The sequence below is a fragment of the Manacus vitellinus genome, unplaced genomic scaffold (genome assembly GCF_001715985.3).
Source record: "Manacus vitellinus isolate BGI_N305 unplaced genomic scaffold, ASM171598v3 scaffold_21_pilon, whole genome shotgun sequence".
Lineage (NCBI taxonomy): Eukaryota > Metazoa > Chordata > Aves > Passeriformes > Pipridae > Manacus > Manacus vitellinus.
In genome coordinates, this window is record NW_021939546.1 from 2,825,873 (window position 1) to 2,848,999 (window position 23,127).

Consider the following 23,127-nt stretch of genomic DNA (forward strand, 5'->3'; position numbering starts at 1 on the left):
GTGGTTACATTAAGCATGTTAGATTGTTAGGAGCTCCTGGTTTATGAAGAAGTTGCCATAAAAGCTGCATGGCTTAAAACGTGCCCAATAGCCTCCAAGATCTTAAACACTTTCAGCCACTCTCTGCTTTCCTAATAAATGCTGGTTTTGTGAACTCTTGTTCTGCAGTGCTGAAATAGGATTCCAGGTAGTTAAAACTGTGCTTCGTTATATCCTTTAGGAAAGGCAGCTGGGGTTTTGTCTTGCTGATGAAGCCTGATTTGAATGACTTTCCTCATCAAGCCCATTTAATTAAAGATTCATTACATTCTGTATAGTGTAACAGTGAAACACAAGTGTCCTCTGGGCAGCCAGCTGCTGAAAGGGAGGAATTAGCTATGGCAGATAGGGTAAGGAGTTGTGGGATTAAAATGCAGTGAACAAGATGTGGGTTTGATACTGGGGGAGAATGGGAGGGATAGTGAAGTGTTACTGTGTGTGTCTGGAGGCTTTTCAGCCCTGCAGAGAGGATTAGGTGTGCATCATGGGATGCACTTGTCCTGCCTGTGTGTAAAGGGTAGACCTCTTGCTGTCTGCTGCTTTTTAAGAAGGTTTATTGTAGACAAAAGAAAGAAGATGGACTCTTGCAGCCTTTTGCAAAGCTTATATGGTTTGCAACCCAGAAGAAGGAGAATGGAAATCCATAAAATGATGCACTGAGTTTGAGACAGGAGCACTGGTTGTATACCAATTGCTTAGCTTAATTTTTGTCCCTGTATCACAACTGTGTGTGTGTATGGGGAGAGGAGTGATTTATCAAGTAGCTGTTCAGCAACAAACACTTCCAAAGACACTGAAAACTTTTTGTGCCAGGATCCTTGGTGGAGGTTGGCTCCTCACTGGAGAAATGCCGCTGGACATCCATACTGTTAAGTTGTAGATCTGTTTTCTGCCTCAAGGCAGTGATGAACAGTTATGTGTTGTGTTTAGGGGAGTTTAGGGATTTTTTTTTTTTTGCTTGAAATGGGAGAGGATTTGATGTGTCTTATTTGTATTTAAAAAGAGGAACAACTTGGAGAAGAGCATTTTGGTGTACATCTCGTGAGCCTGGAAAAAATTCAAGGCTATGATTAAAAAGCTCGTTTGTACTCTTTCAACAAGTGCCTGTTGATCTTGTTTGCTCTGATCAAGAGGGAAAATCTTAAATGAGCAAATAAACCATCAGAAAGCCTACCATCACTGGTCAGTGCTGCTGTTCTGCAAGGAGCCTACTGAAAACCAACTCTTAGTTCTCCTGGTCTCAGCTCTTCCTGTCTGCTGAGGTTTGCTTTGTGCTTAATTGAGTAGCGTTCCATATTCAGAGCAACAAAACAGTGGCACAAGTTCTTCTCTAACGTGAGTTTTGTGGCTCTCACTTGGTTCCTTAGCATTTGAAGGCATTTCTGTACTCTACCTGCTGGAGCCATTGGTTGGTGGCCAGGCTCTCCCTTGCCAGCTCTGCTCAAGCAGAGCTGTGCACCTGTAGCTTCCCTTGGCTGAGCCATCTGAGGAGGGATGTACCATTTTCTATCTACCCACAAGCAAATAATGAACCTCCTGAGCTGCAGAGCTGGGAAGGAGTCATTAATTTCTGTAAGAACACTTGAAAGCTGTTGTTTTGTGTGCCAAGTGTTTGTTGATGTGACACTAGAGTTCAGCTGCAATTGGGAATGGAGAGATGTAATTACCTTTTGGTTCTGTAATCTGAGCCTTCCACAGGTGGTTCTGTCAGAGCTCCTCTCTTCTCACTATTTCCCCATTTTTGGGAGGTGTGCCTGCACGTGAGGTTGATTAGATCAATTGTCTGTTTTTGTGGTTAATCCAGAGAGGTCTCGAGTCACTTGAGCCTTCGTGGGTTCTTGAACAACAGGGCTTTGCATGGCATCATCCCCCTCTGCTCTAAACAAAATACATTCACAAACTTGAGTACTACAGGGCCTGTTCCTGCTGTCCATTACATTAGTGAGTTTTCTTAGAAATAATCACATGGAGCAAGTGCTGAGCTCCTCCATTCGGCTAAGTCCAAGTCTCTTTTGCAGGAGAGAGCTTGATGCAGCAGGATCGAAATGTATAAATCCTCCATGTATAAATCCTCCATGTATAAATACATGGAAATAGAAATGTATTTGAGGTCTGGGTTTGCTTCCTGTTGGAAGGATCCAAGGTCTAGAGCAGCTGTGTTGTACCCAGTTGCTCTGGCTGATCTGAGGCTGTGCACAGGTTCTTCAGGGGCCTTAGGGTCTTTTGGACACTGGTGAATGACAGAATGCAGGGAGCTCTATGTTACTTTTAGTACTATTGCAGTCAGTATGTGGGGTCTGATTTGATACTGCAGGAGTACTCAGTAACTTGGATTAGAGGGCAGAGCATGAGCTTGTCCAAACACAGGAACACTTTTTTTTTCAAGGAAAAGTCATGTAGTATTTCATAACCAACACTGAAAATACTGTGTTGGAAAGCTTAATTCTTCACACTTTTTCTGTGAGATTTTCTGAATTTTATTTTTAATCAGATGCGTGGAGACTACCAGTGTCCCAGGTACAAGTGCTGCTCCATGGCAGAATGGGCAGCTGGAAAATTAGATATCTGAAACTTTTCAGGGTGTGATCTGAACTTAGAGATTTCAGTAAGAGACAAAGGAAACACAAAAACAGTGGTTTTTTCTTGTAGGCTCTGGCATTGTACAATGAAAGTGTCATGTGGAGCATCTCTGGCAGCACAAGAATGCATCAGTTTGCACAGGTTGCTCTGTCCTGGGCAGTTTCTTACAGGCTGGCTGTGTGCAATGAGAAGTTGCTATTCCAGGTAATATTGAAAATCATGTGAAAGCTCTCTTAGCTTGCAACAGTTTACTAAGAATTCCCATCACCAGTTGAAAGGATCTTGTACATATGGATGGATGGATGTGCATATATATACATAGTGTATGTAATTATGTATGTGTGTGGTTACCTGTTCATTGTGAAAGATACTGCAGGAGTTTTTTTACTGCAGAGAACTGCTCTTACATGGTAATGTCTGCTGAGAGTTAAATCTGTCATTGAGAAATATTTTTTGGTCTTGATCTTAGGCAAGTCTTAAACCTGAGACCCAGAGATACAAAGAGGAGTGTGCTAAATGATGACCCTAATTCTCAGAAATAGCATGGTGCTCTTACTGCCCACCTTTCTCTTTCATCCTTCTCCCTAACTCTCTTCCAGGACATCATGTGGAAAAAGGAAAAGTTGTTTCCGTTAGAACTGGCTGTTTTTCTTCTTTCCATAAATGTTTTTTCACCCCTCTACTCTCAAGTTAAATTGTAAAACAAAGTATGCAGTATTTCTGCTGTAGAGTTAAATATTGATGAAGATTAAGATGCATTAAAAGACCGAGGAAATTCATGGGACAGGAATAAAAATAAACAAAAGCCCGAAAATTTAAAAAATGTTCAAATGTATGAATAGGTCTTTATCTTTCCACCTTCCAGCATGACTTCCAATAAAATGTTTCAGCATCTTGATGCAAACGTTCCAGTTTCACTGAGCTGGGGACAAGAAAGTGCTGTACAGTAACACTTACGGGGGGAAAATGTTCTGTGCCGTGTTGGTCTTGGACTTCCTCAGAGTATTTTTTGTTCCAGATGTTAAACTGCTATTTTTTTCTCAAGCCTTCCTAAGTTGCCAGAACGTTAGATTTTTTTGAAGGATTTTCCAAATCCCAGCTGATTATCACAACACACAAGAATCCAAACTTGGGCTTGGCTTTGCTGTACTGCAGCAGCTGCAGAAAATCTGTGCGAAGGCGCAGGTTTACAGCGCCATCATCAAATGCCCTTATAGGGTAAAACAGGGAATGAGGGAATTCTGCTCTGCTGCCTTGTACAACGCAGGATTTACGTCAGCCATTGAGTAACATCGATTTCCCCAAAGCGCAAATACCCTCACACACACACTGTGGCCAAGGTGGTAGCAGAGCTCCCAAAAGAGATGCAGCAGAGCAATTCGGGGATGGAAAAAATTATATCTCATCTGCCTCCATCCAGGCAAAGGATAGTCTGCTCAGAGCAGAGGCAAAATCAGTCCCCAGTGTATTTTATTTCTAGATATAGGAGCACTTTTTTAGCTGATGATATGTGGTGATGCTGGTAGTACGTGACACAGATTGCATGTTGCTACTTGATTGAAGTCAAAATGCCAGATCCCCCTCCCACCTGTGACTCCTTCCCTGACCAAGGCGCCTGTGCCCCAGCTCCCTGTGGCCCTGTTGCTCACATTCTTTTCAACTCTTTGATCTAATCCTTATGGAAATAGACAGAAAAATCTCCTAAGCTCTGTTTTGTCTATTGAGTGTTGTCAATAGGAAACTTCTCTTTACAAAAGCAATAAATGTATAAGCACCTTCTACTTTGTACCTGCTTCTCTCTTTTATCTGCCTAATTTCTGTCTTTGTGCATTTACAGAAACTCTCAGCTACGGTATTTTTGCACTTAACGCGTCTTCCCGACACTTTCAGTACCCTGCTGCCTTCATTTTGCTTTGAAGGATCATCAGCCCTTATGAGTGGAAAGCTGTGACTGTCCTAGTATTAAAGACAGTGTGGAGCTCAGTGTGTTCAAATTCCTTTCCCTAACCACAATCCTCTTTTCAGAGGTGAATTCTGCCAACCAACTTGGGCGACCCACTCTTTCATGCCAAAGAAAGCTACTTATTTAGCCAAGCATATCTGCTGTACCTGGAAAGGGCTGTTTGAAGATGCCGGAAAAGGTTTCTGCTTGCAACGGGACAGATCCCCAGGCTACTGGTGGCTGGGGCAGCATGAGTTTGCCAGGGCACGTTGCTGAATTGGTAAACAGTTTCATGACACTGCAGTTTTTCATTGTCTTGGGTCTGCACCCAGTCTGCGAGGACCATGGCATTCTTTCCTGGGAGTGACACACGGTCAGAGCACTTGTGTGGTGCCTGGAGGGAGGTAAGGGTGGGTCTCCCACCAAATGCCGCCAAGTTGCCCCATGCCTCCAGAAAGACCTGGAGAACAAGACCTACTGAAAAAATGGTGGCTAATAAGTCTGTATTTTTAGGTGGGGGTTTGCTCAGGTGGGTGCCAAGTGAGTGGCAGCTTGAGGCAGCTAATGTAGAAAGGACAACAGTGTCAGCTCTCTTCTGCTGTGAATATTGATGTCTCAGGGAAGGGATGATGAAGAACAGAGCCCAAAACATGAGATATGAGCAGATGTAATGGATAAATCACCATAAAATAGAGTGAAGAACTTTTCAGATCTCTGGAGCTGAAATTTATACCAGAGATCCAAAGGACCCTTCACTATAATGGCATTAAGCTGAGGCTGGGATGCTGGAGGAGGGCTGTCCCGATCTCCTGGGACCAGACCCTGTTACTCACAAGGGGTTTCACTCTGGTGTCCAGTGTGCCACAGGAAAAGCTCTGGTCATGATTCATGGTTGTAGCTGAAAGGATAAGTCTGTGACTTATCCTCTGTCACTCTATGTCCTTGCTATGTGGGCCTAATCCCAGCAGTGCTTTTCCGGTCTTGCTTGTTTTTTTCAATAGTATTTCATAAAGGGTTTCATAAACTCTGCTGTGGTTTTGCATAGGAATATAGCCACATGGATAGCATAGAGGAAACTCTTCCACAGCAAAATCTGAAGCTTGGAGTGAAAACTGGTCAATGAAGGCAGAAGTTTGGCTGTAGAAGTACAAACAATTGTTTCTTTGCTGTGGGAGCTTGGTCCTCAACTGGGCTTAGGAGGGTGATAAAGAGAGTATAGCAATGAGTCAGGATGGATATTTGCACTCTATCGAGCTCCTTCCGGCCATTCCCCTCTGACTCACGGATTGCACAGATCTCTCTAAATATTTTACATGCCAGTGGGCTCTGCAGTAGTAGGCGTGAGATTAAGCCCATTTTTAAATCAATGTGATTCTGGATAGAACTACTCCCATTGGCATCCTCCAGACTTCCTTTTCCCATTTCAGAGCAACGGAAACAGAAGTCATCCGTTATTTACACAAACTGATGAATTTGAACAGTTTCCCTTGAAAGGTACAATTATCCTAATTAAGTGAAAATAACCACCAAAAAGTCTCAGTTATCTTAAAATTGAGATGTTGCAGTTCAGTTGTATTTCCAGACTCGGGCAAGCTGCTGGAATGCATGCAGTTTAACTTTCCTCTATGATATAATAGTTTAAAAGAGATCAGGGTACATTTTACCATAGTGTCTAGCAATGTGAGTTTATTCAGACTTTTGGCAAGCAGTTCTGCACACTCTTGCTAAAACTGTGAATCATCCATTGTTGGCTGATTGCACTCTAGTTGCTAAGAGATCTGTCAAGTGCATACTGAGGCTTAATTCTACATTTGCTCTAAGAAGGGCTAAATGTATTAAATTGGAACATGTCACATCCTTCCTAAACAAGTAATTAAGGCACTGCTATGAGCCTGTCTGATGGAGAGAAAAGAAGGAGCTGGGAACAGCTGGAAGATTTAACTTGTGTCGAGGTTGGTCTCTTCTGTCTGGGAACACTAGACTTATTGCATGTTGGATTTTCACAACCTGATGCATAGTGGAAATAGAAAGGGGAGGGAGACATTAAAAAAATAGAATTTGCAAAAGAACTTGTTTTTCAGTGTCCTTATGTAAACCTCTTAGAATGATCTAATGCTTTTTCACAAAGTGTAATTTTTAGTAATGGAAAGACAATCCGTCAGTGTTTCCCAAGCTGCCTTGCCCCCCACCCCCTCCCAAGTGAACTCTACCGTTCACACTGCTCCTCCCCAGTGATCCCATCACTTGGATGTGCTGCCGTACGTATTGCAGATGCCGTGTGCTTTCATTCAGGATTGTGCTTTAATGTTTCTGTTTGATAAATACGCCAGCAGAAGTAACAAGTAGGTGGTACTGTAAAATATCTTTAACCATCTTGCTTGTCCTAAATAGCCTCAAGCATTTCCAGGAAGGCCTTTTACTACCCACAAAGAGAAAATTGATCCATTTGTTGGTAGTAAACAGAGTACGTCATCTGTTTCTGTAAGTGTACTCCTGCCTGTGTGGGGATGTGTGGCAGCAATTAAAAAAAAAAAAAAAGTAAATAAAAAAAGTTCTTTACTCAAGATCTTCAGACTCATCTGTTCCTAAAATTACATCATTTACACTGACATTAGGCACTGTCCAAAAAGTGCCTCAGTTTCTCACCAGCCTCTGTATCTTCTACCTCTTCACTGAACAAGAAGGAAAAGTCCTGAAGTTGTGGTTTGTCTGTGAGTGTTTTCTGGTGCCCAGACTGGCAGTGGGCTCTCAAGCTCAGCCTTTCGCTTATCATCTTCCAGATCCATGCTGTCATATTGGGGTTGGGCCCATGGATGCCCTCTGCTTGGGCTGCAAAGAAGGGAAAGAGATACAATCCTTGCTTAGTTACCTCAGTGATAAGTTGTCTTACTTTTAAAAATAAAAACACTATCCCTGCATCAACCATGGCTCATGGTTTGGTTATACAATTCTTCTAAGCGCTGTATTTTGTCAGAGATTGTTACTGAATTTCTCTTCCTTGTGTAGGTCTTCACAGACATGACTGAAGGCCTTTATAAATCCTCTCTTTGATCACTGCAACAGATTGAGCTCTGTGAATGCTGCTTTAATTGGGGTTTTGGAAATGAGGCATTCTTTTTGGTGGCTCCTCTCCAAGCTGCTTGTGACTTTGGATGTTCTCTGTGTAGTGGATGTGGTTCTGGAGAGCAGCTGTGGCAACAGCCTACATCAGGATGGTGGATCTCTCTGTCCCTACTGCAGCGTTGCCTTGCTTGTCTGTCCAAAGGGGTCTCTTCAGGTGCAGGGTTGTGGTCAGAGCCCACCTGCAGACGATGGTCCTCTGTGGTGGCTTGGCTTACAAAACTAAACAGATGGCCCATCCCCTGACTGTGGCCTGAGGTCCTCATGCCAGCCAGGCAGCCTTCCCAGTGGCCATATGGCAGGGTGGGTTGGTCGCTTGTACCTCCTGTGCCGTCCCTGCCTGTGACCTGGTTTGCTCACAGTTTAACACTCTTTTGGTCACTGGCCAGTGATGATTGTGTGCCCTCAGGCTATTTGTGTGAAATTTGAGTGACCTTGCACTGGTGGGTTTCTGAAGAGCACCTATTCAGCGATGATTTTCATTCTCATCAGGTCTTGAGATGTGTGAAAACATTCTGTTTGCATACCAGCAGCAGTATCCACTTGTATACAGCTTAACCTGGTGCATCAGTGCTGTCACTGCTATTGACTAGAGTTACCCTTTCATCCAAAGCTGTTTTAAACTAGACTAGATTGACTTGCTGTACACATGATGATTGGTAATAATTATTTTATCCTTCAATTCCTTACTACTCCCCTGTCAGTCATTTTGCAAATTTTTCTAGCATCCCCATTAGGCTGTAAGGATGATGGATGCTACAGAACACTTCCTTAGGTGGAAATCATCCTAACCTGCTGTTTTAAAAGCGCTTGTTAATAACTGCTGTGCAATGTCTTCCTGTGTTACGGATGGGATGAAAATTATTCCTCGTAATACAATCTGAATATTTAACTGGCTTTTTCCCCATGCAGAGAATATTTATTTGGTATTTTTACCTTTTTGGTGTGAATATTGAAAATTTCACCCTTTCCAGGTAGTAATGAATCGGCACCACTGTTGCTGTTCCTGTTGTTCCTAACGTAGGGAAGCAAGGGAGGAAAAGAAAGGTTCTTGTGCATCCTGATTCTGATATCCAGAGATTTTTGCTAGGTCCTTTTGCTTTTATAAATTCTCTTAATTTTTTTTACATTGCACTAAAACTTGTTATAAATGTTTTGGCTTTTATAATTTCCTCTCTACACCAATTAACTTAGACCTTATCTCTGATCCTTCATCTAATACAGCATTCTTTTTTACATGTGAGAGTGGGCTTTCTGGACATTTAATGACATTTTCTTAAAACTGCTCCTAGGCATCACTTATTTTTAGCATGCAAATTAGCCTGCTTAGTGATTTAACTCAACTATTTCAGCTTTGTGAAAATAAGGCTTTTGAAAATGATGAACTCTCTGGGTTATGTAACCGCTTTTACTTATTAGGAATATCGATTTTGTCTATGAAATCTGCCACTTGTTAAGTGCATTTTTTGCTTCATCATTTTATCTGCAACTGAAAGGTCATGGAGTATCATCTGTATTCTGAACACATTATGCCTTTATAAATTAATATCCTCTAACAGTGCATTAGGTTTTTCAGGAGTGTCATCTTTCTGGTCAGTGTAACAAGGGGTCTCTGAGGAAGAGGCTGTATTTCTTCCATGAGAGCCAAGTGAGTATTGAGAAGACTTGATGTGTTCCAGTATGTTGGAGACTTGCTTCCTACGTTTGCCCATTTTTTCGACCTGTTGCCTGCTGAAGTGAAAGATAAATGTGAAGTAGGCCAAACAAAATATCATATTCCTTTTGCTCTGACCTTGCAGACTTTATTTTTTTTCTGCAGCTTTTCTTTACTGTTGTGTAGCTACAGTTATTACTTTCTTTCATCAACCGAAACAGGTAGGAAAACAGGATTTCTATATTTCCCCTTTAGCACTTACCACTTATAGGACATGAAAAGCATTCAGCAGTAGGTAGAGACAAGTTTTAAACAGTGCTACTAACATCTACAAAGAACATAGCAGTCATTACTTCCCCAGGTTTCTACTTCATTGCTTGACCCCCAGACCTGTAAGCATGCACGGTGTGGAGTTACACCGGTCAATGGAAGACCCTTCTTACTGAGGATGCTAAAAAAACTTGATGTACGATATATGCTTGTCTCTGGTCTTCTGAAGTGTAACCCCGTGAATGTGAGGAGTGAGTGAGGAATGCCTGAGCTGTCTTCCTTCCTTGGGACTACATAAATAGCACATTTTAAAGTGTATGATTCTTGCAGGAGATGCACTGAGGGCTCAATGCTACAGTCAAGGGTGGTTGTCCACAGACCAGGTGCTAATGGTGATTTCCCCCATGCTTGCAACACAGTGCAGGCATCATTTCCCTCCTCCCAGGCTGGATGACAGGGCATGTGCACAGATGAGCCCTTTTGGTGGAGGGCTGGGGCTCACCTGGCTGGGGCTGTGGTCCTTGGGGAGGCTCAACCACCTTATTCAGCAGTGATATGTCCTCCCCAGTGGGGCACGAGCCCCCAGCAGCCAAAACCAGAAACAGCTGCCAAGGAAATACAGGTTCAGCTCCTCAGTGGCAGGAGTGCGTTCAGTAGTTTTCATTTAACTTTTTCATGACTGACTGTCCCTCCTGCCCCCAAGGTCACCTTTTGTTTGCAGCAGGTCCTGTAGGTACCTGCAGGCTCTGGCATCGCCTTTGTCTGGGAATGCTACAGTTACAAGCTGTCAGGTTACTTACACATGTCTAATGGTGTTGATAGCACCTGGTGAAGTAATAGTTTCCATTTGGTTACAAATACATAAATTTCAGTATTTCACTTTATTTTTGTATGGTGGCGAAGTTAAGTAGGACTGTGCGGAGAAAGGAAAAGCCATTAGGCTGACTATAAAGTAATACTGGAGTCTGATGTATCATCAACTCTTGGCTGTTATTCCAGCAGATGTGTTCCCTATTCCCACGTGAGTCTGGAAATGGGCTGATACTGCCTTGTGTCTGTGAGTCATGCCACTGCTGTTTGCTCTGTGCAGTGGTAGGTTTGGGTCAGGCTCCAGGGGGGCAGGTATTGCTCCAAACATGGGACCTGTTGGGAGGATCGTGGTATCACCACGTTCCCAAAGCAGTCCCTTGTGCGGGCAGAACTGGCAGCAGGCAGGAGGGCAGAGCTTGGATGCTCCAGTATGTAGCCCCTTGGGAGAATTGCTGCTGCTCAGCAAAGGGCTCTGGCCTGGGTGCAGTGAAACATGGACACGTGCTATCTCAGAGAGGAGGTGTAATTAGGAAATGTAGGTCATCAAATTCAATTAGCCCAGTGCAGTGTAGCTGGGAAGAGTTCTTACTGGATTTACTTCCTCCTCAGGGTAGCTCTTATTAAAGAATACTCTAAGTGAAACCCTTGTTTCTAAGATGCATTTAGAAGCCTGCAGAGAGATATTTCCCTTCCCGAAGTAATGTCTGCAAAATGAAGTAGTAAGATGCTGAAGAAGCTGCATCCACAGGGCCCCACAAGTGGGATTGGTGAGTGAGCGAAGGAGAGGGCTGTTTGCAAAGGCACACATGATTAAAGGAGCACAGTTGAGTTAGGAGTCTCGCATCTAAAGTGTCCTTCTACTAGAAGAGCTTTAATTAAGTAGAATCTTTGAACAGTTACTTTTTACTTACTTGTTATTTTGCTTTTCTTCATTTTTCCCCCTTATCCCTGTGCATTACAAGCTTCCCTTTCTTTAAATCCACTTGTATTTTATGCATGGACAAGATACAGTATCAGAGTGAAGATTAACTGAATTACAGACATGTCAAGGAAATTCTTTTTTTAAAAATGTAACTCAACTTCTGCCCCTGATTTCACAGCACTTCTTAACTGAATGCAATATTTAGCTCTAATGAAAGAATATGATCTCAGGATATGTAAAAGTGTGCAGCAGCTTGTTTGGCAGGTAAAGGAGCAAAACAAGGAATCACGTTGCAGCTGCTAGTGCTCTTAAACTGCTTTCCTAACAGGCATGTTGACATTTGCATTTCTGCATTTGTTGTATAAAATGTAAAGGGACATCCTGGGGAGGGGAGCAACACTGACTTGAACTTAGAATAAGCATCCAAGCAATTTCTGTTTAGAAAGGAAAAAATACGTGGTATTCTAATTTAGGTTTTGGTTTTAAATTTGCTCAGTACTCATCCATCATTGAGTATTAAAGGGATGTGTGCTGCATCTTTAAAAAATGTTTAAAATTCTCTACCCACGTGCCTATATTGCAGAAATTGTTTGGGCAAATTGTGTAAATGTCAATGCACTGAAACTCTTGTAGACTTAAAGGTATTTAAATGCATGGAGACCTTAAAGGAGATCAGGGCTGTGTAGTTGAGAGTTTGTATGTGTGGCCCGTTTTGGCTGGGTGAAATATCACTGTGTGAAGGGCAGGTGGCTATTTCCTTTTACCAAGCATTTACATGTCTGTCATAAACAAGAAATTAAAATTTTTTGGGACTTCTACTGATGTATCACTTATATCCTAGCAGTGAGGGTAGTCTGCATACAGTTGTTGATGCTTTTAATTATTGCCTGTAGTCTTATGGCTTAAAAATGCAAAAGGTGAGGAGAGAGCATGTACTGCAATCCTGTCACAAGAGGCACAGGAGGGTGAGGGATGTCCTGGCAAAGCAACCCAAGAGGCAGTGTTGTTCCTCTCTGCGTTTGCAGGGTGCAGAGCAAGTGTCTGGAGGATAGAGGCTCTTCTCAGCTCAGTGCTGTAGGCTGGGCTGAGCACGTGGTGAGCCTGCAAGGAAAGGAAGGGTAAGGCACAGACAGAAAGTTTCTACCTCTTAAACGTATGGTCATAGAGAGGCTGCACCAGCTGCTGGATCTTGCGTGTGCTCTTCATCTTTTACTGCTTGCTGCCTTATTCTCATTCCCTTCTTATGACTGTAAGCCAAAGCAGGATTTGGAAAACTGGCCCTTTCTTTGCCATTGTCAGTTTGAGTTCAAGGAGCAGTAGCCAGAGATGGACAATTGTTTATACTTACTGCATATTTTTCTCTAAGAATTTATTAAAACTTTTCAGTATAGTATTAGACTGCTAAAGGTTATTTTCAGGTGGAAATGTTCCACCTAGCACTGTGATGGCCAATTTGGTCATTAGATGACTCCTAGTTTGCTTATTTATATGGAGATGTATTTTTGACTATTTAAAACTGTTGGTGTGTCTTCAAGGATTTAACTCCATTTCATGTATACTAGCAAACTTGCATAATCCTGCTGGAATTACACTTTTCTTACCTGGAAGTGGAAACCTTACTGGAAATAGCTGGGGGATGGAAAGTGGTCCGAATTTACATTTTCTGCCATTACTGTTGCTATATATGTATAGACACTTCAGGGCACTTTTGCATAATGTGTTAGCATAGCTAAAATATGACAGACAAGTCAACTTCTCTGAAAGCTTGAATGAAACCTATTATTAGAGGGGGGAAATTTCTGGGTTAGTATAACCTCTGCCCATGGGCCATTGTTGTAAAATAACAATATAATATTGTTAATGGATGGTCCTCAGTGAAAGGCCAGTTACTGAGTGAATTCAATGTGAAGAAAAATATTCTTTCCTCCCTCTGATGATGGTCATTGCTACTCAAGCTGCACTGCCTCTGGAGGCTCTGGGCAAGTGCAGGCTGGAGCAATTGCTTCTCTTCCCTGCCCATCCTCGGTGTGTGGCAGTGAAGACCTAGTGGTGACCACTGGGTCTTGTCTGGGGCTGAATGGGACTAAATGTCTGACTAAATGGGACCAAATCTTCCCAGTGGTGATCCTCAGCCATTTGTGCAGCTGGAATCTGCAGATTGGTTTCCACATGCCTCGGAGTGGTGATGGGAAGAGTCAGAGCTGGGTGGTGGTGATGCTTCCCTGCTGGGATGGAGCTGCATGGGAGCTGCTTTTCAGCAGTATCGGGTTAGTTAATATAAAATTAAATCTTCTAAATACCCTCTGAGAAGGACACTGACTTGCTTTTCAGTGTTAGAAATTACAAAGTTTGGAGCCCTCTTGGCACAAGGACATGTGCACACAGCAAGATCAGGAGGCAACAGCAGACGTGCCAGCAGCTTGGCAATTAACTGCGAGGAATCTAACAAAATCCATTGCAATGCAAAACAAATACTTCTGAAGTTGTTTTTTTTTTTTCAAAAGTTTTTTATATATGGTTGATAAAACTAAGATTTAGTGAAGGGAGGAGGAAACAAGTTTCTGAACTGGAAACTCAGATGGAAATTCACACCAGACCAAGCTTGGCTGAGCGCTAGAGAAGCCAGGACGTGCTTGTACCATTTACCACTGTATTTAAATTATGAGCACCTTGTTCAAAAAGCTACAAACTCCCAAATATCCCAGTTGAGGATATTTAATTATTTGTCATTTTTTCATTTGAAAAGAGTTCCCAACCTTAAAATAAGTGGAGTATCCTTGCCAAAGATCTTTCAGCCTCTTTAGAATAGAGCACTTAGATTACTGGGGACAAAGTGAGTATCTTGAATGCTCTGTGTCAAGGCACGAACAAACGGCACAGAAACAGTAGTACAGTACAGAGTGAAACCTGACAACTTGGTGTTAAAGGAAAGGAATGCTACTGTATGGTTTGATTGTGATCAACTTATCTTCAAGTGGGTTTATTAGCAATTTAATGGAATATTGGTTATTCAAGAGCCATAATAGCCCTGGTTGAAATGTCCCTTCTGCACAGTTTTCCCATACCCTGTGGAATGAGCAGAATGTGACAGTTGAGCTTTCAACAGGCTTCATGAATTTTAAATACTTTTCAGCTGTAAAATGGGGCACATGGCGTGTGGTCAACGGTGGACAAGGAGCTGGCAGCCGCTGAGGGTATTATGGGATATTGAGTGTCTGGGAGATAATGAATGCTTGGCTTATCCAGGTGCATTCTTGGCCTGCTGTGCATGTCCAGACAGAATGGAATATATTTCTCTGGCCAACATTTAACAATTGATCATTTTGTAATTGTAAGCAGAAAGTATTTAGAACATTACTTTCTCAGCATGCCTGTGTACGACTTAAATTTCATGTCATCATCTTTATCCGGCAAAATCTTCTCTGTTTTTCTGTAACAATGCATTCATGCCACTTAAACTTTTCCACTAACCTGATTTTATGCTTGGTGGAAAAGGCTTAGAGAGCCTTTTCTTCTAGTGACTTTAAATCTCTATCTGTTCAAGCATCCTTTTTTTTCCTGTGATTTTTTTTTTTAAAACCTGACTGAAATTATTTCCACTTGCTGTGGGTTGTAATTTCAGCCCAACTTTTTGTAGCAGGTGAGCTGGTTGCTGGCTCCTGCTTTGTGGGAAATAGCATCCCTGCATTTTGAAAGCTAAATGGTGGAAGAGAGGAAGGGGAAACCCAGGCATGGTTTGCTGCTGGTGAGCTGTGTAAAGTTGTTCTCATGCACTTCGGTTCTGCTTAGCTATGAAAATACAATATGTTCCAAGGACAATCAGATTAATTGTATTATTAACTGCATGTACCTGGAAGAGGAGGTTGCCACTTGAACTCCTGAGACCTGCCAGACTGGAGTTCCCCTCCTGCTTGGTCAAGAAGCTCTTCTAGGACAAGAAGCCTTAGAGGCCACCTGCCACATTCTGCTTCTTCTCCATGTGCCAGGCCCTCTCTGCTGACTCTGGTCCAGCTTTTTCCATGTTCCCCCTTCCCTATTAATCCCTGGTGGTACTGTGCTCACCCCAATCTCGGGTCACTCTTTTGGGGCAATGGATGCTCAGCACCAGGTACATCAGCATAGTTTGTGAGTATTTCAGTAGTAGAGCAGTAAAGGGCTTTGAATCCATAATTAGCAGTGTGTGGGCAGTAACAAATGAGGTAATTATTTGTGTGGCTCTTTCTGAACTCTGTGGTTCATAAACTCCCAAAACTGCCAAAAACTGCACCTGCTTGGTACAAGCTTTGGGTAAAGGTGAAACTATCTTAGAGCTGTAATCTAAAAGCATTAGTGTGGTATCTGTGTACCAGGAGCAGCTAACAAATTATCTTCTGCTTGAGGACATAGCTGGGGAGTACCTTGGTGTTCCTTCTTGGCCCTCCTGTGGCCTCGTTTGATGAAAAATGGCTTGAGGACAAGCCGTGATGTGTGTATCCTGCATGGCACGTCAGCGGGGTGGAAGGAGCACTGTCTGCCAGCAGAGCATGGTACTGGCTGTGTGCCGGTCAGTATTCTGGCACAGGCACTGAGCCATGTCAGAGAAAGTTTTCTGGGGTGTTTTCTGGCAGAGAGGTTTTTCTGGGTGTTCTGATGTAACGCTGTTTTCCATGTGTTGTGGTGTTCAGCCTAGTTTGATGAAGACAGGCTCAGGTCACTCAGAACAGAGCAGTCCAGGTGTGATTTGTCTGGGTGTCTTGGGAGCACCATATTCATCCATGCCATCCGGGAGTGTGCTGCTGAGCAGCTGGCAATCCACTCTGGGACCAGGTTGCTGTTGGTCTTTATCTTTTCTCCCCTTCTTGAAAAAAGCAGTGGGATGGACACAAAGACTCTGTGTGAGGGAAAGGGGTGGCTAAAGCACACTGTGGTCTGTCAGTTGGATGGGAATGGCAGGTACAAGATGTCCTTAACAGACTGTTCTGGTGGCTGTTTGTAGAGCAGAGCTGACGTTTCTTGTCTTGTAGTCTTAAACTCTTACAGCATGCTCTGTATTGAATAGCAGTGCTGGAGCGTCTTGTTCTTCCACTGTTTTCCTGATGACCTTTCAAGAGCCAGGGCCCTTTCTCATATTAACACTGGGAGCAGGAGTTGGAAATTCTGCCACAACCCACATCCCACAAATTTCCAAAATCAATAACTATGAGGGTGTGTAGCTAACATGTTTAAAGCAAGAAAACAACCAGTAGGAGTTTTTCTTCTCAAAAAGCCTCAAAACTATTACAGCACTGCTTTATTTTCTTTGAAGCCTCTGCTAATCCAGAAGGGCAATGCTCATTGTTAAAAGGAGACAGACCTCTCACCTCCAAACAGAGCAGATTCAGGCAGGCAAGAACCTGGATCGTGACCAACACTGGTATCTGGTTTTGCAAAACTGAAGTCTACCCTTTCCTGGCCCCGGATCTGTCCATCTCTATTTATAGCCTTTACTCAGAACCTTGGTGAAAAATGTGTTATATATTGACAGTGGCACACTGTGAACTCAGAGCTAATGGCTCCAGAAATAATCACCTTTGAGATATCATAGTCTAACTTTTGCATATATTAAGTCTGGCATTTGCTTTGCATGGCTATGAGTGACTTTAAAACACAATGAAGTAAGACTCAAATGCAATATTTGTGCTTTAACAAACTGGAGAAATGGGTGGTGAATGTAAACTTTCAGGAGACAGTGCAGTAGTGTGTCTTGGACTGAGAGCCCTTTTTGTTAGAGCTGCGGGTGGTCTCTGGAGAACTGAGCTGTTAGCACATAAAGCTGAGCTCTGCTGGTTTAGAAACCTCTTTTCATCTCTGGGTCATTGGATGGTCGTCTGCTCTCTGACTCTCTCTGCATCCTTTCATTTAAGACAAGTCTACAGACATCTTCCCTCTTTCACCAGGAGCTCGGAGACGAAGGCAGGTGGGTCATTGCAGTCATTAGAAGACGCCTGATTTGGTGCCATCCACAACTTCTGCTGAGCCCCAGCTGTGCCCCTGCCCATGGGGCATTTTGGGAGCCTCAGTGGCGCCTCACCCATGGCCCCACCACCCTGTCACCCCAGAGGAAAAGCTGCCCTGCTCTTGGCAGGTGTGAGATGGTGGCTTGCAAAATCATTTCCCTATTTCCACTGTCTTTTGAAGAGATAATTTCCTTCTTACTGTCAATAACATAAATCCCATAATATGGTTAGTGCACAGGAGACCAGTAAATAATTTAGGAAGCAGCCTATGTTTAGAGTGCATCAAATACTAATATAGAGAAGTAAAAATCCCTGCACATCAGTAACGATAATTGGTGGAAGGCACCGGTCTGGAGGGTAATGAGCTCCATTTTTAAAGCACGAGGAAATTAGATTCTTATAAATGTCAAACGCAGTTATTGTCCTCCTTCCTTGAAACAGAGCTGAGCTGGCTGGAGCCCATTGTCTCTCAATCAGCTTTGCTATGGATTAGACACATCCCATCTCACACCAGGAATGTGCTTATTAGAAAAATATCACTGCACAAAGCATACAAGATTTAACACTCAACCCATGTACTAATGGATACATGTACAATAAAACCCAATACCATGTTACAAACCTGAAGCTAACCTGAGATAATAAGATACAGAAATCTGAAAGGATACAGATGATTGTTTTCCTTGTGTGTAATAATTCTGACTACCTAGGATTTTAGTTTTCAAATAAAGGAGATGAAGTGAGGGAAGGTGACTTTTCCTCTTGGCTGCTTATGAAAAAAGGAAGCAGTAAGTCTTCTTCATAGTGAATATGCTTGTAATCAGGTCATGTCCAAATATTTTGTGTATTTTACTGGTGTCTCCTGGGTAACTGAAGCTTCACAGAGGACTTTGATGATCCACCATTTTTCAGTTCTTTCCTGAGAAAAAACCAAGAGGTGGTTATTTGTTCATACATCAAAGCTAGCTCTGTGAATTAATCTTTCATTCATAATGAATGAAAATCTTGCCAGTATGTGTTAAGACACTACACTTCAGAAAAATGGCTATCGATTGTCTGGGGAGGGCAAAATGTGAGGAGGAGAGAGGTCTTTCTAAAATCAACCTCCTCTCCTGCATCCCTATTTTTAACATCTTACTTGAGGATAACAATCACTTGTCTGTCCTTAGCTAGAGATTGTATCTTATTTCCTCTCAGGGGTAGGAGCTCTGTTAGAAAGTAGCACAATCCGTCTTGATGTAGGAAGTCTTAAGAATGGAGCAAAGCTCTAGATTCCCTTTTGCAGTGATGAGATACAGACTCAAGCTACTTACCATCCATACTAACCCAAACTCTAAAGGCTGCACTATGCTGTTTCCAAGGTGGAAGTGTGTCAAACACATACCGTGGACATGCTGTGTTGGCGACCCTGCTCAGGACTGCTGCAGGGTGTCTTTAGAGATGATGTGGTGGGGGTAATGCGACTGTGCTGTATTCCATACAGGAAACTCAGCAAAAGCAGATGAGCTATTCAGTCCTAGATTTGTTTTTCTAGAGTTCTTTTTTTTAGAAATATGTGGGGGTTTTTTTCCAGTTGCCTTTTTAATAATGTTAAGTCTTCCTTCCTATCTTCTCCATATCAACTTGTTCTTTTTTCATTTCTGCTTCTATTGAATGAAGTTTCTGGTGTTGCCTATAGAAAACAAACAGTAACTTGAGTCTTCTGTTTTACTCAAGCAAGAGATATTGAAAGATATTCCTAGCATGTATCACCAGGCATGTGAACAGCACTTTCCCATTAGAACTCTAGGAATTTCTACTCTTTGCTTCAAGTCCCTGCAAAACAGTGGACCATAGGCTTGAATCCATCATGGAAAAATCATCCAGCTATTTATATGGCAGTCGTTTTATTTATTTAAATTTGGTTTCATAAGCTAAAATGAACCCAATTTTGGGGGGAAAACATCCTGAGGATCTTACAAATATCTTCAAAGCCTTGGACACCATGAAGCAAATTAAACTAGTTTTCTGTGATTGTGGACAACTTTTATTTCTGATAATTTTTCTTAATGTCTGTGCTACAGCTGTACCCTATGAATTAAATAAAGAAACAATTAAAGGCATCTCTCATGTAGCCTGGTGGTTAAATGGTAATCAGCAGCTGGTGATTAAAACATCCATATGACTCAAATCACAAATCCGAAGTCAGCTTTTACATTGCACTATCCTCATTAGCTAGGCACTTTACTTAATTGGTCCTCTAGTGCAAGTGTTATTAGGTGGCCATTCTGGGCCAGGGATGTGAAGTGCTGCTGCCTCCCTGCCTGCCTCTCCCTGGGGAGCTTTGCTTTGACTGACTGTGTTGGAGTCTCTTCGCAGGACTGTGCGTGGTTTGCAGTACTCAGGTAAAAACTAGGTTTCCACCTGCCAGGAGAAGCTCAAACCCATGTTGGTGACCGGTGTTTGTTTGCTCTCATCACAGCAATTGTTGCACGTCCCTGGTCCCAACTCTCATTAGAATTGCTGCGCCCTGGTCCCATTTGGTCTTCAGGCAGCCTTGCAACACATAAAGCACCTTCATGTCTTGTCTGCAGGCTGCCCAGGTTTTACATGTCCTTACTCTCTCAGATGTTGTTCTGTGTTCCAGAGAAGCTTTTGCTTTTGTCTCTCCCCACAGAAAGTGGATAGGGTGGTCCTCTGCCACAATAACATCCACAGCTCTGCTGATGCTTCATATTTGTTGAGACGTGGTGGGGGAGGAGGACGGGAGTGGCATGAGGAGCGAGTGCTCACCGGGGCAGCCACTGGCTTGATTTGCTCCGCAAGCCCAGGCAGCTTCTGCTGGGAATACCTGATCAGCAGCATATATCCTGAAAGGACTTTCTCTCCTTGGTGTTTTGGAAGCTGCTGGAGGTCGTAGATTAACTGGAGATAGGTGACCATGCAACAGGCTCAAACCTGTTTTTTCCTGCCATTAGACCTTCTCCCTTAAATAACCCCATCTAATGGATATATTTATTTATTCCAAATCCTGTGACTGGTGTCCCAATTGTGAGTTTGCTCATCTGCCTTATGTCAGCACGAAAGAGTGAGTCTGTGTGTTCTTAGAATAGAACCCTTCTTTTATTATGCTGCAACTCTATTACTTCATATTAAGCAATTGTTTTCTTTTTTGGGGTCTTATGACTCTTAAGCATGTAGCCACCTGCACAGTGAAACCCACTGGGCTTCACAGACAAAAGAAATCATTCTGCTATCAGCATATGGATGTTACAAAATGTTGCCATGTTTGTAGAAAGGCAATTTTCCAATATTAACTCAGCTGTTCCCCATTTATTTTTAAAATATCACGAGTCCAATCCTCATTATAGATCTAATTTTAAAGAACACTGGAGATAAAGCAACAAGACTAAGAATGATGAAGACTTTCTACTAAGCCTGGAGACTTTTGAGTGCCAGGTTTCTGTCTGAAGTCATTTTAGCATCGAGTGACAGAGAAGCAAAAAAAAGTGTTAATTGTAAAGGGCATGCTGCAGGCTCACTGCAGTCTGCATGCCAAAGCCTTAGATAGGATTTTGTGTGGGGAGGATGAGTCTCCTGTCTCAGCAAGCCCTCAGGTACAGTTCTGCTTTGCAGCATAGCCCATCAGAGTTCTCCAGGTGGCACAAAGATCTGCCTTTGTCCTGCACAGCTTTAAACTGAGGCACCTATTGTGACTGTGTGCTTGTTGTCCAGGGTTTTTTCTCTAAAGTGACTAGAGAATGAGAAGATGCTACAGAGAAAGAAGAACCTCCGGAGAGCAGATCAGTCTTGGATAAGATGCTGCCCTCAGTGTAGACCCACATCACCTGTCCTGACAGCCCATGGGGACCTGCTCTTGCCTTTTGGGCTTGGGCTTCAGCATTACTGGGATTGCTCACAAATGCCACATTGCTGAAATGTGAAAAATGAGTGGGAAAAGGTGGCGTGGGTGGATCACATCTGCCCCCTCCCTTATTCCCAAAATCCAGCACTGCTCTTAGAAAGGTATGACAAGCAAACTGTTTGCTGCTATTGCTCTGCGGCTGCTGCAGTGAGCGTGAAGGACTAGTCACCATCATGTGTCCTTTCTGCGCTGTGGCAGGTATAGTTTGGCAGAGCCCAAGGTAGGGCTGCTAGAGTTGCTTTTGTTGGTATATGGTGCTGGAAGACTAGTATGGTGTTACCTGCTTTAGTTTCCTTCATTTCTTCCAGGAATGCTTAATTTATCACATTAAGTAGATAAATGACCTGTGGGACATGAAAATCAGAGCTGTCTAATAGGTCTTCACTGTGTCTCCCATGTTTGTTAGCGCTTCCTGGGCACCTCTGGTTAACCATGGTGAGAAAGTTTCACTGCACATGAAGATGCTGCTGTGTGGGATCAAATTCAAAGGTTTCTTTGGATGAGCTCATGTTTTTATTGACATTCTGCAAGTTGTGAGCTTTTGGTGAGAGGGTGGCTGTGTGTAGATGCTTCTTTTGGCTTACAAGGCATCACGGTGATGTTGTTTGAACATAGCAAGTGTTAGCCCTTGTTCTGGATGGCTGATCACATGAGCCTCTATAGAAACAGATTTCTGCTCTAGGCATCCTCAGCAGCTCTCCCAGGGAAAGAAGAAACATACTGAAGCTGCATTCCCCACTCCTAATACAAGCTCCTTTCAGCAGGAAATGGGCTTGGACTTCCAGCCATGTGTGCAGTTTTCCAGCAGTCAGTCCCACAAGATAGGCATGAAACATCTTGTAATTATGAAGCAAGGTAGCTCAAAAATGCAAAGAGAACTAGTGTTTAGCAGAATTGCAAAGCTATAAAGAAGATGAATGTTTTATTGATTAGGGGATTATTTTTTTTTCTGCTGACTGAAGAGGGGTTTATGGTAGAGCTGCCACTTCTTGTGTCTGAGCAGTGTGGAAGGAGTAAACCTCACTCCTCTACTGGTGCTTTTTCTGGCTCAAATCCAAGGGACAGGATTTGCAAGAGGATATTACTGTGCAGACAGACTGGACTTAACGTGTTTTGGACCTCTCGTCTGTCTCCTCTGAATGCTGCATGGCTCCTGTGCAAAGGCAAGAGCCTGACCTCTGCCACTTGACACCCCATCCCCTGCAGACCACAAAGGCCTCTGGAGAGAGGTGGTAAACTGTGATGGGCAGGGACACAAAGGACTCTGCCATCCACCTTGCTAAAGGTTCATTAAAGGGCTTTAATTCTTATTAATTATATGTATTTCTGGCAGGTTTTTTTTAATTTTTCAATGGTACAATATGTTCTAAGTAACTTTCTTTTAAACAGGTTGAAGCCATGAAGAGAGTACTAGAAAGTCTCAACCTGAATATAGTCGAGATGGTGGATGAAAATGCAACCTTGGATGGTGGAGATGTCTTATTTACAGGTATAGTGAAAGTGAATTTGCTGTTTAATTCTGACTGCCTTAAAGACTGCCTGTTATCTGACATCAGCATAATAAAACATCATTCCTGTGGTTTGTTAAATCAGTTGTTTACTAAATGTCACAAAGGTGAGTTCTCAGTGCAACCCTCAATGTCCTGCCTAATGCCTGAATAAATGGAATAGCAGTGTACACAGTACAAAGAGCAGTGCTTGCATACAGATTTTATTTTAGCTTGTAAAGTGCCAGTAAGAAAAATGCTTTCAGTAGTCAACTGTCTGCAGTTGTTTCATATTTCTTACTACAAGCAGCTGCATTCACCAGACTCATTTTCAGGACCTGTAAAAGCTTGATGCAGACAATTGTCACAAGTTCAATGAATCAAATGCAAAAAAATGCATTTTTTGTTTATGGAGAAAGCGGTG

The 23,127-nt window shown here is 42.8% G+C and overlaps 1 protein-coding gene across 1 annotated transcript in view; it reads left to right on the plus strand.

Annotated features, from left to right (window-relative positions):
• DDAH1 (dimethylarginine dimethylaminohydrolase 1) overlaps positions 1 to 23,127 on the plus strand; it is a 54,437-nt gene that overhangs the window by 16,265 nt on the left and 15,045 nt on the right. The window contains exon 2 of the mRNA XM_029959714.1: positions 22,606 to 22,705. Coding sequence (XP_029815574.1) covers positions 22,606 to 22,705 — 100 coding nt within the window. The remainder of the gene's footprint in view (positions 1 to 22,605; positions 22,706 to 23,127) is intronic.